The sequence below is a fragment of the Leptopilina boulardi genome, unplaced genomic scaffold, assembly GCF_019393585.1.
Source record: "Leptopilina boulardi isolate dan_hultmark-lab unplaced genomic scaffold, ZJU_Lbou_2.1 LbouV2_32, whole genome shotgun sequence".
NCBI lineage: Eukaryota > Metazoa > Arthropoda > Insecta > Hymenoptera > Figitidae > Leptopilina > Leptopilina boulardi.
In genome coordinates this window covers 120,374-133,298 of record NW_026137885.1, presented here as the reverse complement: position 1 = coordinate 133,298, position 12,925 = coordinate 120,374, and the positions used below count along the sequence as shown (strand labels likewise).

The following is a 12,925-nucleotide window of genomic DNA, read 5'->3' as shown; positions in this document are numbered from 1 at the left end:
CTATATATGAAAAATTCGTGCGCTCCGATTATTTGAATCAAAAAAATTTTTTTTTTTTAGAAATAATAAAAATTAATCATTTTTTAATGATACTCGAATTTTCTAATTATTTTTAATCATCAATTTCACTTTTCTCTGATGAATTTTTTCTATCTTCTTCTGTGATTAAGGACACAGCTTCTTCTTCTTCTTCTTCATTGTTTTCTTCGTCTTTTCGAACTGCTTTTACTCTTAAACTATCTTGAAATCTATATACAATTAAATTTATTTATATAAAAAATTGAAAACAAAAAATAAATTAAATAAAATACCTTATAAACCATGCAGCACCTGCCACGATAAATATTATAAAACCTAAAAATATTAAAATCGCCGATATGGCAACAAATGTTTCATTTGGCATCCATCCAAAAATTGGTTTTGTTAATTTATCTTCCATTAAATGTGTTCGCCAATTAGGTGCTCCTAAAACTTGAAATTTTTATATTATTTTTTATTATGATTTCATTCAAAAAAAAAAAAATAAATAAAATAAAAATACCTTCAACACGTAGAATATTAGTAATCCATTGAAAATTTAAATCTTCTTGTTTAACAATACATTCCCATAGACCATTGTGAGATTTATTGACTGCTTTCACAAAATCAACATTTATCTACTTATAATTATTTTATTATAATTTGTCTACAAATTGAAAAAAATATTTTTTTAATTTTTAATTTCCAATTTTTTTTACCGTCAATGGAAGAGTCGTGCCATAATTTTTCCAAACACTTTTATCCAATTTCCAAATGACTTTTAAATTAGAATAAAAATAACCCAAAGTAGCGCAATTACATGTAATTGACATTGGAAGTGTTTCGCGAATAGTTATAATGCTATTAATTGGATAAACAGCTAAACTTATCATTTTAATAATTAAATATGTTTCATCAACTCGTCGCAATGTTAGTGTATAAATACCAGAATCAATGGGTATAACTTGGTTAATTACTAAAAATTTAATTAGAAATTTAATTTAAATTAATGTATACACTAAAATTGAATTTTCTTAATTATCAGAAAATTAAATTCTATAAATAATAATTATTATATAATCTTACCAATTTCATGTTTTTCTATTCTAATTCGATTTTTATCATTCTCGAGATGCATTCCATTTAATGACCATTTCATAACGGATTTAGGTGATTCAGAAACAATACGATCGATGATATCTTTGTCCATTGATATTGTCACTGAAAGACCTTCTTTTATAATTAAAGAAGTGTGATTCATTCTACTTCTTCGTTTTATTAATTTTACCGTGTCTGTAAAAAAAAATCATAAACATTAATAAATTTCTCAATTTAAAATTAAAAATCCAAAGAAATTATAGATTATGTTTGCAACAGTAAAAATTTGTATTTATTTTTTCTTATATGAAATTGAAAGAAGTTTTTATTGAATATTTCGGATATAACAAAGAATTAGAATTAAATTAGAAGCATTTATAGTTTAGCGATAAATTTGTCGATTACCTTCCAGAAGATCTCCGCAAATAATTGTATTACAACGACCAGTCATAGTACTGGGACCCAAACATGGTTCACCTTTTACATTTGGTTCTGGATTATTACAGAAACGTTTTCGGGTTCCAATTCCACCATTACAACTGACACTACATGTCCATTCACCCCATTCTGACCATCCTCCATCTCGTGGGTCTCCATCAATATCTATCAAATAAAAAAAGTAAAGAAAAAAAAAAAAAAAAAAAAATCGAGACAAATTGTCAGTTATTACCTGAAGGTAAACAATTAGCCGTCCAAGTAGCCCAACTTCCAGCATCAACAATGACAGTAAAAAAATAGAAAAGAAGAATATTTGTATGTTGATAGTGAAAAATTTGTGTTTCGTTGCGAAATATCGATATTATTTTATTGCTCCACCTAATAATAGAAGATAATAATTAATTAAAATAATAATTATTGTAAATTATAAATCATTATAATTAATTATTGTTCCATCTATAATAAAAAAATATATAATTGCGAAAAATAGAAATAATAAATTCGTTCATTTTAAAATTGTTGGAAAAAAAAAATTTCTTTTCTCACTTAATTGTGATATTTGTCCATGAATCATTTGTAAATATTAATCCAGGTGCTTTTTGTTTATGATAAATTCTTACATTTGGATGTACATTTTTTGAGAAATATATCCATTGACCTCCTTCTCCCAATGATACAGTATAATATCTTTAATATGATAAAAAAAATTTATAGCACATTTCGAATCAAAATTAAAAAAAAAAAAAAAAAAAAAAAAACAATTGAATAAATAAAAATACCCTGGAGTCGCTGGCAATAAAATAAGAGGAATTAAAACAACACCTTTGGCACGTATCATCAATTGTACTCTATCAGGTTTTGATATTACCTGAGAACTCCATGTTGAAAGAGGAATTATTCTTGTCATTCGATCTGTCTTTGTGTTTTCAATATGACATTCTGTGAATCAAAAATTAATTAATTATTAATAATTAATTACTAATTCGTGAATTAATTTTTTTTTCGAAAATACTAACTTGAATTACAATCAAATGAAACACCAATAGCATAGCCATATTCACTTTTATAATAGTAATAAACAGGTGAAAAGGAATTTGTCAATTCAGATTGTTCCCATTCAAATAAAGGATTTATTCCACCTTCATAGAACAATTGTACTTTTCCCCTTGGAATTCGTATTTTAAATTCACTCCATTTTCCAAAATGTAATAAATGATTTAATGTCTTTTGCTTCATTAGTTTTAAATCTAAAAAATTAATTTTGAAATTTTATTTATTGTTTAAAAAAAAAAATCATTGAATGCAATGACTTACCTTCGTTTTCTGATTGATAATAAAGAATAACTTCTTCATTAATATTGGCACCAATTTGAAGAATATATTTTGATTTAAAACCATCGTCTGCCATAAATACAAATGATATTGAATCAGGTTTATCGGGTTCCCAAATTTTTATTGAAAAATGTAAACCCTCCGATCGATATTCTGGTAAAATGTAAAATCGTCTATCGATCACATGACCATTTATTAGAAATAAACATTCTTCTGTTGGGGAAAAATTAATATATAGAGAGAAATTTTTTTTTTTTTTTTTTTTTTTTTGATGAAGAAATAAATTCATTTACCTGGTTTATCGCAATCTTGTATATCACATAAATCTTGTGGCACTTCTGGATCAGTTGTATAACACCAGGTGCCAGCGATATTTTTTGAAGGGTCTCGACAATAATTACTAGCATTATAGACACTATTTTCTGGATAGAGACTATCATTAAGATACGCTGGATTAATTTTAGGAATATAAGAAGTTGTAATTTCATTAGAAAATATTTCTGTTGTTGTATCAAAAAGTGTTGTCGATGTGAAAAACGAAGAAGTTGTACTGGCCTCAGTAACAGTAGTAATATTAGCGTAATTTTTCTTTTTTTCTTTTTTGGTTTTCTTCTTTTTTTTCACACTCCATTTGGTACAATTTCTCCCCGATCGTGTTATCGACAAAGTTCCCACATAATCATTAGCAGTACCTGCATTTCGGCATTCTAAAAAAAAAAAAAAAAAAAAAAAAATTAAACATTATTTCATTTATGAGAATTCAAGAAAAAATTTTTTCTCAAAAACATTACCAAATGATCTACATGTTCGAATGTGACAATAACTTTTCGAGACAAAGGGAATTAATTCTTGTGAGAGAGTATAACAATAAGGACCTTGAGGATCCTTCAAAGGATTTCGACATTTATTTAATGCTTTTATAATCGAGCCATCAATAAAAGAGTCCTCCTTCTTCTCTTCGTCTGGAATCTTAAAAAAATAATTTCTATTAAAATAAAGTTTCTTTATTTTCATAATTAAAAATAATTTTCTTAATGGAATAATTCGATACTTCTTTTGATGTCCAAGGAATACAGGGCGATTGATTTTCTCCAATCCATTGAGAGCCATGATATTGATAATCAATTAGAGATGATATGCAATTAGGAGATGTTGGTAATTCAACGGCGTCTAATTCTTTACAATCAATAATTACTATATTATTGAAAAATAAAATTTTTTAATTATCATTAAAATTACCATTAGGAGTACAAAAAATAGTCCAATGTGCAATATTTTGATCACTACCGATACTAAACCATCTTAGGGAACTAAAAAAATTATGATGATAATAGAGTATTTCTTCGTTACCATATTTCTTCTTTGCAAATAATCTCAAATGAGGTCCAAATATACTGCAAATATATTTTTTCTTCAAAATTTCTATTTACAATTTTTAAAGGAATTTTTTTTTTACCTTATTGTAAATTCATTCCAAATCCAATAATTAATTAATCCATGGCTAGGCGAAGTTTTCAAATAACGTTTCGTTGAATTTTCCGACTCTTGATAAATTATCGATAACGTATCACCGTCTCCTATTGTCAACTATTAATTAAATTGAAGCAAAAACAGAATAATAAAAAAAACAAAAAACTCACCATGATACATGGAAATTGAACAGCAGGTGTTTCGTAGAATTTTATTGCAATATTCAAACTTGATCGCACATTAAAAATAATATCATTGGTTCCATTAGTTTGTTGAAAAGGCCAAACTTTGATAAATTCACTGCCATACGTTGTATGAATTTCACAATCTGAAAAATAAATTCTATTTTCGAAAACAGAAAAACGAATTTATTATTATTTTCGATAATTACCTTCTAAACAAAAATCACAACTCCAAAGAACGTTAGTTCCAATCACACCGTAATAGAAAAAATTTTCCGGATATAAACTAGAAATTGTATTTTTTTGTTTATATTCATCAATAAATAAGGGTTTCATTGATCCCACTAGACCAACTGAAATAAATCCTCCTCCCCAAGTGATCCATAAACCAGTCCATTTGGAACCATGTAAAATATTTGGCGATTCTTCAAAATCATGATCTTCCAATTTTGGAAATATTTTCCCACTTCCTCGATTTGATATTTTCAATTCCACTCCCGCTTTCCATATATCTGCTATTAATTTTCCATCCGTTGGTATTGGAAGCAGACTAAATAAAATTTTCACTTCCGCCTTGATAAAGAAAAAATATTTTTATTTCAGTCTACCAAAAAAAAAAAAAAAAAAAAAATTTACCTCTCTTTCGTCCAATGGATTCCATAATTTCATCCAAAATGTCACATTACTCGTGACATTTAATTTTGTTATCGTCGAATAGATAGAAGAATTTCTCACAAAAATTAGGCAATCTGTAAAATTTTGAAAAATTTTAATAAAACTAAATTAATTAATAAATTAATTTTACCTCTATCGTCACAAAATGAAACATCACAGAATTCTTTTTTAACAAATTCCAAATTGTCTTCTTCAACATAACACCATGGACCACCTAAACTATTGTCTGGATTTCGACAATATTTTTTCGCTTTATTTCGTGAATTATCGGCAAATTGATTAGAGGAAAATTTTTCAGTCTAAAGGACAAAAAAAAAATTAATTTTTTTTTACCAACTCTAATTTATATAAAAAATTAATTTTTTTTTTTACCTTTATTATTGAATTAAGTTTGTATTGATGAGTCCAGGATTGGCATTTTTTTCCTGTTGAACTAATGGATTTACTGCCACCATATTCTGCACCGATACCTGTTATACGACATTCTGAAAGAAATTAATTTCTATAAATAGAAATGCGGGTAAATTAATTTTTAATTGATTGATTTTTAAACCTCCATAATTGCAAAGTGGTATGCCACATTCGTCAGTTATAAGTGATGAATCCATTGTATAGCACCAAGGACCTTTAGAATTTTTCGTTGGATTTCGACAATAATTTTTCGCTTGTCTCATTGACATTTCAGGAAAATCGTCATCTTTTATTGAAGAATCAATCTGTTAGAGAAATAATTTAAATTAAATTAAATACAAAAAAAAAAAAAAAATACAAAAATAGATAAAATATATTAAAAATTCTAAAATAACCTTATGTAACGGATATCTTGAATTCCATGCTTGGCATCTAACACCTCCGGCTGTTGTACTCTTAAATCCTACATATTCAGTACCAAAATGTGTAAGTTTACATTCTGAACTATCAAATCTTGTTGTGTTATTAACTGAAATTTTTTTAAATTAAAATCGTTAATAGTCAATTTAGCAAATAAACAAAATTTCAATTTTACCTTTTTCACTGTTCACATAAAAAATATTTAGAATAAAAAAGAAATAAAACATTATTAAACTTTACACTTAACAAAATGCACAATTTCTTAAATATACGAACAATACTAAATTTTCGCTATTTTGATTAATTAACAAAAAAAAAAAACGTGTGAAATTACTGACTTCAGATTTAAAATTTATATTCAATTGATGATCAATATTCAAAATATTATTTTAAATCAAATTTTTTTTATATTTAATAACAGTAATATTTATTTATAATAATAGAGGAAAAAAGTAGAATAATAAATTAAAACAAATTTCAATTCAATAGATGTCGTCAGTTTTATTTTTATTTTTATACTAATTTTCACTTTTTACATATTAAAATTAAAATTACAAATTTGAAATCAAAAATGAAGGTAACAATATTTTTTTAACAAATTTTTATGAAATACACAAAACTATATTCACATTTTACAATGTAGCTAGAATCTTTATTGGTAAAAAAATATCTCTACGCTAACTGCAATTTAATTAGAAAAATGTAAATTATTTATTTCTCAGTCGAAATTGAATAATTTTTTTTTTTTTTTTTTTTTGTATAAAAATATCAAGAAAAAATTGCGGTATTAAAAAAAAAATGTCTATACAACTTTGAGATTGTTTTTTTAAAATTCAGTAATTTTATGATGTTGTTCTTGGTTTCATTTCGTCGTACGATGATCGTAGGAAAATGTGATTTTTCTTTGCTGGATTATAAAATTCGTGTCCCTGTAATAGAAAATTTTTTATAGAATGAAATTTGTAAAAATTATAAATTTTTTTTGCTTATTTACCTTTGACCAATCATAGGAAACAGCGTAAGCAAATATTTGACCATTGTGATTAAAGCAACAACGTGTTATTGGCTGTTCCATTGGCTCTGATGGTTTCAATTTTGTACGTGCATCCTTGTCCCAAAAACTAAATGTTCCATCACTACCAACTGTTGCCAATGTTCCATGAACGGGATGAAATGCAATGTCATTCACCTGTAAGAAATTTCATTTTTTACAAATTATTTAATTTGAAAATTGTTGATACGTTTTTATAAAAAAAAAGAGAAGAAAAATATTTTTAGAACGTACCGCATAAATATCTTGATATCCATTTGGCGCTCCATTTGATCGATGACATTTAAATGTGAAATTTTCTTTTGGATTTGTAGGATTTACATATTGAATAGCAACTCTTCCTTCGACACTACCCAAAGCAAAACCAGTTGGCTCTTTTTTCTTATCGCGAAAAATAGCGAGACAACGATGTTGATATTTCAAGGGCGATTCAACTCTTTTATATTCATGTGGTGTTCCTTCCAATTGATAAATTATTAAACCCCTACCAGCAGTTCCCACAACTGCCATTGGATAATCCTAGAAAAAAATTATTTATTAAATCTATGTCTATAGATTTTAAATTCTTTATTACATACCGCATCAGCACAATAACATCTTTCGGGTAAATTGATTGTTAACATTGGATTTGGACTGCGAGTATCCCAAAACTACGAAATGAATTATTAATTTCAAATTTTTGTTAAATTTCAATTTTTTTATTAATATTTTCAAAATATCTCAAAAAAATAACCTTTAAAGTTTTATCCCATGAACCAGTCATTAAACAAGAATAATTTGTCCCTTTAATCCAGTGACATGTCATAACCGGTGCATCGTGAGCAGCAACTTGAATACTTTGATTTGAACCTAAATCCCAACATTTTACCATTTTGTCACAAGCTGCCATAAATACTTTTGTCCCGTCCTAATAAAATTTGTTATAATAAACAAATTGATCATTTTATTATCAAATTTTCTTTTACTGTAAAGATGTTTTAATTAAACGCTGTAAATTAAAACTTACATCACTCCAACAAACATCAAGAACAGGTCCTCCCATTGTTTGCATTGATTTTGGAATTGTTTTTCCCGTTTGTTCAACCTCCCAACAACGAACATTACAATCCCATGAGCCAGCGACAAGAAAATTTTGCGGCAATGTCGCTGGACTGAAGGCCAAACTCGATATAGAATCATCTGGTGGTGATACAACTTCAAAATCTTTCATTGGATTTGAAGACGACGTTGTCGTATTCCCCAATGTTGTACTTTGTGTAAACATTTTCTTTTTTGTTTTATCTTAAATTATCTTAATACAATCTGTAAATTGAAAACAAATATTTTTAAGAAAACAATTATTTTTTTTTTAGGTTATAATTCCAGTAATTTCTAGGTTAATGTAAATTAAATTAATTACTACCATTAATAATGGTTAATTAAAAGTTACATACCTAATAATGAAACTATTTTTATAATGTACCAATTAATTGCGTTTTTATTTGTACAATTATAATTTTAAAAATATATTTTTCATTTACGAGGGAAATGAAACAAATGACAACAGATTCAGAGTTGGGAAACTATTAATAATAGTTAATACACGTTAAAATACGGTAATCATACGTAACGGGAAAAAGGGTTCTGTATTTTACCTACACAACTCTGATAATTGTTTCCCAGCTCTGAAACAATACAGTGACAGATTCCGAGTTTTCGACCAATTGATAATTTACAGTTGTATTAAGTATAGAAGATTGTCAATCACAAATGCCACGTTTAATTAAAAAAAAAAAAAAAGAATTTTTTCACTTTGCCAAACAATTATTTTGTCTAATGGAATATTTTGAATTATGTGATTGTTTACATTTATGAAATTTTTGTCATAATTGTGGTCTAGTTTACAATTGTGATTTAATCAATTATTCATTGTTTTTTTTATGAAACATATTTATGTATATATTCAAATTTATCAGTTGTATTTTTTTTCTAAAAATCGCGTATTAGTAATATTTACAATGACATAATAAATAATGTGAAATTAAAGTGAAAATAACAATGACATCAATAAATTGGAGGGAAATTTTTCCCGGAAAATGGAGTATAATAATATTTATATTATATATGGCTCTCTTTGTAAATCAAGGTAAATATTAAAAATAATTAATTATGGTAATTATATAAAAATGCATTTTGAAAACATTTTTTTAACCTATTGACGTTTATTTTCTTTTGTATTTATTTATATTTTATACATAACAGAAAATTATTATTATCTTTATTTTTAAACATTTATGACTGAGTATTATAAATATTAATAGGTTTTATCTGAGTGTTTAAAAATTATTACAATTTAAATAGTATATTGTATAATGATGAAATAAGATTGTTTCTTTCATTATCTATATGATAAGTAGAGCGAATTTAATAGATTAAAGTAGAATAATGACGCATTTATCATTTAAAAAAATATTTTTTAATTTTTTATTATAGAAAAATTTAATTGAAATTTTTGTTTTAGGAATTTTGGTAACTTGGTCACAACACGATAAGGAATATAATTACAATACTGTATTAGTAGTATTAATGACTGAAGTATTGAAATTAATTATATCAACTCTCTTATATCTAAAAGAGTAAGTTGGTCATTAATTATGTAAATTAATTTTCAAATTTTCATTAAAAATTAAATTTTATAATAATTTATTTTTAATTTACAGTAACCAATTGTCTTCACTTTTAAGCGAAATAAGTAAAAATCGTAAAGGTAAATAAAATAATGTTATGAAAAAATATTTTTTCAGAAGTTATCAAAATATTTATTAATTTTTCTTTTCTTTTTTTGCAGTGTTAGTACTTTACATGGTACCGTCGTCTTTATACTGCTTATACAATAATTTAACATTCTTAAATTTAGCAAAATTCGATCCTACTACTTATTTTCTTCTTCTACAATTTCGAGTTGTTATAACTGGACTTATATTTCAGGTAATTTAATTAATATTTTATTAACTTTTCTTCTTGAAATTATATTATTACAAATGTTATTTAATATTTTTGTTTTAAAAAATTTCTTTAATCATACTTTATATTATTCCGTTATCATTAGAACTAAGATCTTTCCGGTGAATTATTTACTTCCTGTATAAAAAATAGATAAGAGACTTATATGTCGTATAATATATTTCGTATTTTTTAATAAAGTCTCTAAAAATTCTATTTTAAATGAAAGAATTTTTAAAACTATTTTTTATAAAAAAAAAAAAATATTTTTAAGTTTAATAACATAATTATTAAATTTATTAATTCTTTCAGGTTGTATTCAAAAAGAAATTGTCCGTTAAACAATGGGTTTCATTGATTATCCTAACTATTGGATGCATGGTAAAACATTTAAATCTAAATTTCAATAAAAGCGCATTAGAAACAAGTTTCACGCTAAATATTGATGTGATACTAATATTTGTTCAGGTATGTGTTTTCCAATATTTTATTTATGTTTCAAAATAGTAAATTTATTATGCCGTAAGAGAAAAATATTGATTTCTTTAAATTAAATAAATATTTTCCTAGATAATTAAGAATTTACTTTAAAAAAAATCAGACTATAATAATCTGATATATTTAGAGAGAAATAGGAAAAAAAAAATTAGCGATATTTCTTTTAAATCGTCAAATATTACAAAGGTTTGAGAAACTATAAATTAATTAATATCAAAATTTTCATAGCAAGAATTTAAATTTAATTTCTAGGAAAATGTTACAAAAAGTTTTGAAAAGGAAATTTGTTTGCCTATAAAATTGTCAACTGTGAAATATTAGATATTAATCAATTATTAAACTCATATTACGATTTAATGGTTATGACAGCTGATAAAGATTATATTACAGTTTTTTTTATTGATTAACGAATGTTAGTATTATTTTTTTAAGAAATATTTTTCAAAAAGGGAATCATTTTTTTATTTTAATAATTTTATTTATTAGATTTTAGTTAAAATTTTTCTTAAAGTTGTTTAAAAATTTGTTTTTAATAAATATTTTAATGTTTAGGTCAAAGATTAGATAATTTAGCAAAAAAAATTTCAAAATTACTTGACAAAGTGATTTATCATTAATTTTCTCTTTCAGACAATCTGCTCGTGCTTAGCTGGTGTTTACAACGAATATCTGCTAAAAGGCGAAGGAGCAAATGTCGATATGTTCTTGCAAAATATGTTTATGTATTTCGATAGTATTCTTTGTAACGTTGCATTCCTTGTTCTTCAAGGTGATTTTAAACACGTTTTTGATAATGCCGGTAGCAGTATCTTTTTTGAGCCAAAGGTTATATTAATAATGTTTAATAATGCCGGTATTGGCATTGTAACGAGTTTCTTTCTTAAAAATTTAAATTCAATTGTAAAAAGTTTTGCCAGTGCCTTAGAATTAGTTTTTACAGCAATTCTTTGTTGGTTACTTTTTAATATTCCAATTTATTTAAATACAATTCTTGCCATTGCCATAGTGAGTTATGCGATTATTTTATATTCACAAAATCCCATTCAAAATGTGAAAACAAGATTACATGAGAACTTGAATGAGGAACAATGTAATTTGAAAGATAATGTCGTGTAATAAAATCAATATTTAAAAAATATCCAACAAAGCAAAATGTTAGAAATGCTGGAAATTACTTTAATTCGAATTTTTGAAAATTCTATAATTTTATCGAATAATTGCTAAAAAAAAAAAATTGTAGAAATATTGAAAATATACATATTATTTTTATTTTAAGGAAAATTTTTTTTTTTAAGAATTATAATGGAATGCCTTGAAGATATTTTTTAAACAGTTAAAATTGAAATAATTGACAACGAAGAAATTAGTGAAACAATGAAATATGTTTATTGTGATACAAATTTAAGCTTCGAGAATATCTGAAAACTTTTTAATTCTTACAACGTGTAAATAGAAATGTAAAATGACATTCGTAGAAAAAAGACCTTCATGAGCGCTAATATTTTAAGTTTTCTTATTTATTACTCAAATGATTTTAAGATCCATAAATAGTTAATTAATTGTAAAATATTTTACAATTTTTCAGTTCCTTAATAAAAAAAAATAGCTTGAAATTAATTGAATCTTGATATCTAGAATTTATCAGAAGTGTAACAATGATTCAGATAGATTTTAATATACTTGTCAATAGTTTTAGTGTGACAAGCTTATGTTTAATTTTGTGATAATTCTACCATGACTGATAGATATTAGTTGAAGTGAAAATGTTGAACTTGTTTCTCTTCCGAAGATTTAGAAAATCTTCTCTCTCTCTCTCTTCTCTTTTTTGATACAATCAAATGTCAAATTTGTCACAAGGATATTTAAATAATGCAAGAACCTTGTGCCAAATTATAATGTTTCTAAAAATGCAAATTATTGAAAAATATGTTATGCAATTATTGTTTAATGTTTGATACTATAATCGTAAAAAAAAGGCAATATTCGAATATTGTTATAGTGTATTCTTGGATTTTAGAATACATAATTATAGTATGTAAATGTTGATTTTTTTATGTTGATCTTTTTATCTTACATTATTGAAATAAGTCGACTGAAATTGTATAAATTTCACATTTAGAAATATTTTAATGCAAATGTTCTTTTTTTTTGTACAAATCAGTTTTTATGAATTTAATTCATAGAAAAGAAATATAGAACAATTTATAGTATTTGTAATTTATTATTGTCCTATGCAAATTAATTTGTTTTTCATTGATTTTATTCTATATCATTTTTAAATTAAATATCGATTGAAAAAAATTAAAGCTCTTTGATTAGAGCTTACGATACGTTGACAACCCAGTGAATA

General features: G+C 24.9%; 4 protein-coding genes across 4 annotated transcripts; 1 reads left to right on the top strand and 3 right to left on the bottom strand.

The window, feature by feature from the left end:
* Positions 1-46: 46 nt before the first annotated feature.
* On the bottom strand, positions 47-4,898 carry LOC127284205 (uncharacterized). Its single transcript, XM_051309530.1, has 19 exons — positions 4,748-4,898; positions 4,527-4,684; positions 4,343-4,473; positions 4,126-4,280; positions 3,938-4,080; positions 3,678-3,855; positions 3,513-3,593; positions 3,180-3,386; positions 2,869-3,099; positions 2,571-2,801; positions 2,334-2,493; positions 2,101-2,241; positions 1,787-1,932; positions 1,522-1,719; positions 1,105-1,311; positions 738-994; positions 542-656; positions 312-471; positions 47-248 (listed from the first exon to the last, which is right to left on the bottom strand). Exons 1-19 carry the CDS (start codon positions 4,872-4,874, stop codon positions 113-115), a joined length of 3,162 nt encoding a protein of 1,053 aa, XP_051165487.1. The 5' UTR covers positions 4,875-4,898; the 3' UTR covers positions 47-112.
* Positions 4,899-5,686: 788 nt separating this feature from the next.
* Positions 5,687-6,271, bottom strand: LOC127284260 (prothrombin-like). The gene is made up of 3 exons (XM_051309623.1): positions 6,220-6,271; positions 6,020-6,153; positions 5,687-5,929 (listed from the first exon to the last, which is right to left on the bottom strand). The coding sequence occupies exons 1-3, from the start codon at positions 6,269-6,271 to the stop codon at positions 5,687-5,689; spliced, it is 429 nt and encodes a 142-aa protein (XP_051165580.1).
* A 248-nt stretch (positions 6,272-6,519) lies between these two features.
* Positions 6,520-8,674, bottom strand: LOC127284166 (protein Rae1). Its single transcript, XM_051309480.1, has 7 exons — positions 8,529-8,674; positions 8,102-8,397; positions 7,829-8,002; positions 7,674-7,745; positions 7,330-7,614; positions 7,039-7,233; positions 6,520-6,973 (listed from the first exon to the last, which is right to left on the bottom strand). Exons 2-7 carry the CDS (start codon positions 8,357-8,359, stop codon positions 6,887-6,889), a joined length of 1,071 nt encoding a protein of 356 aa, XP_051165437.1. The 5' UTR covers positions 8,360-8,397; positions 8,529-8,674; the 3' UTR covers positions 6,520-6,886.
* Positions 8,675-8,780: 106 nt separating this feature from the next.
* Positions 8,781-12,785, top strand: LOC127284167 (UDP-galactose transporter senju). The gene is made up of 6 exons (XM_051309481.1): positions 8,781-9,220; positions 9,596-9,710; positions 9,795-9,841; positions 9,923-10,062; positions 10,390-10,545; positions 11,206-12,785. The coding sequence occupies exons 1-6, from the start codon at positions 9,133-9,135 to the stop codon at positions 11,689-11,691; spliced, it is 1,032 nt and encodes a 343-aa protein (XP_051165438.1). The 5' UTR covers positions 8,781-9,132; the 3' UTR covers positions 11,692-12,785.
* Positions 12,786-12,925: the final 140 nt, after the last annotated feature.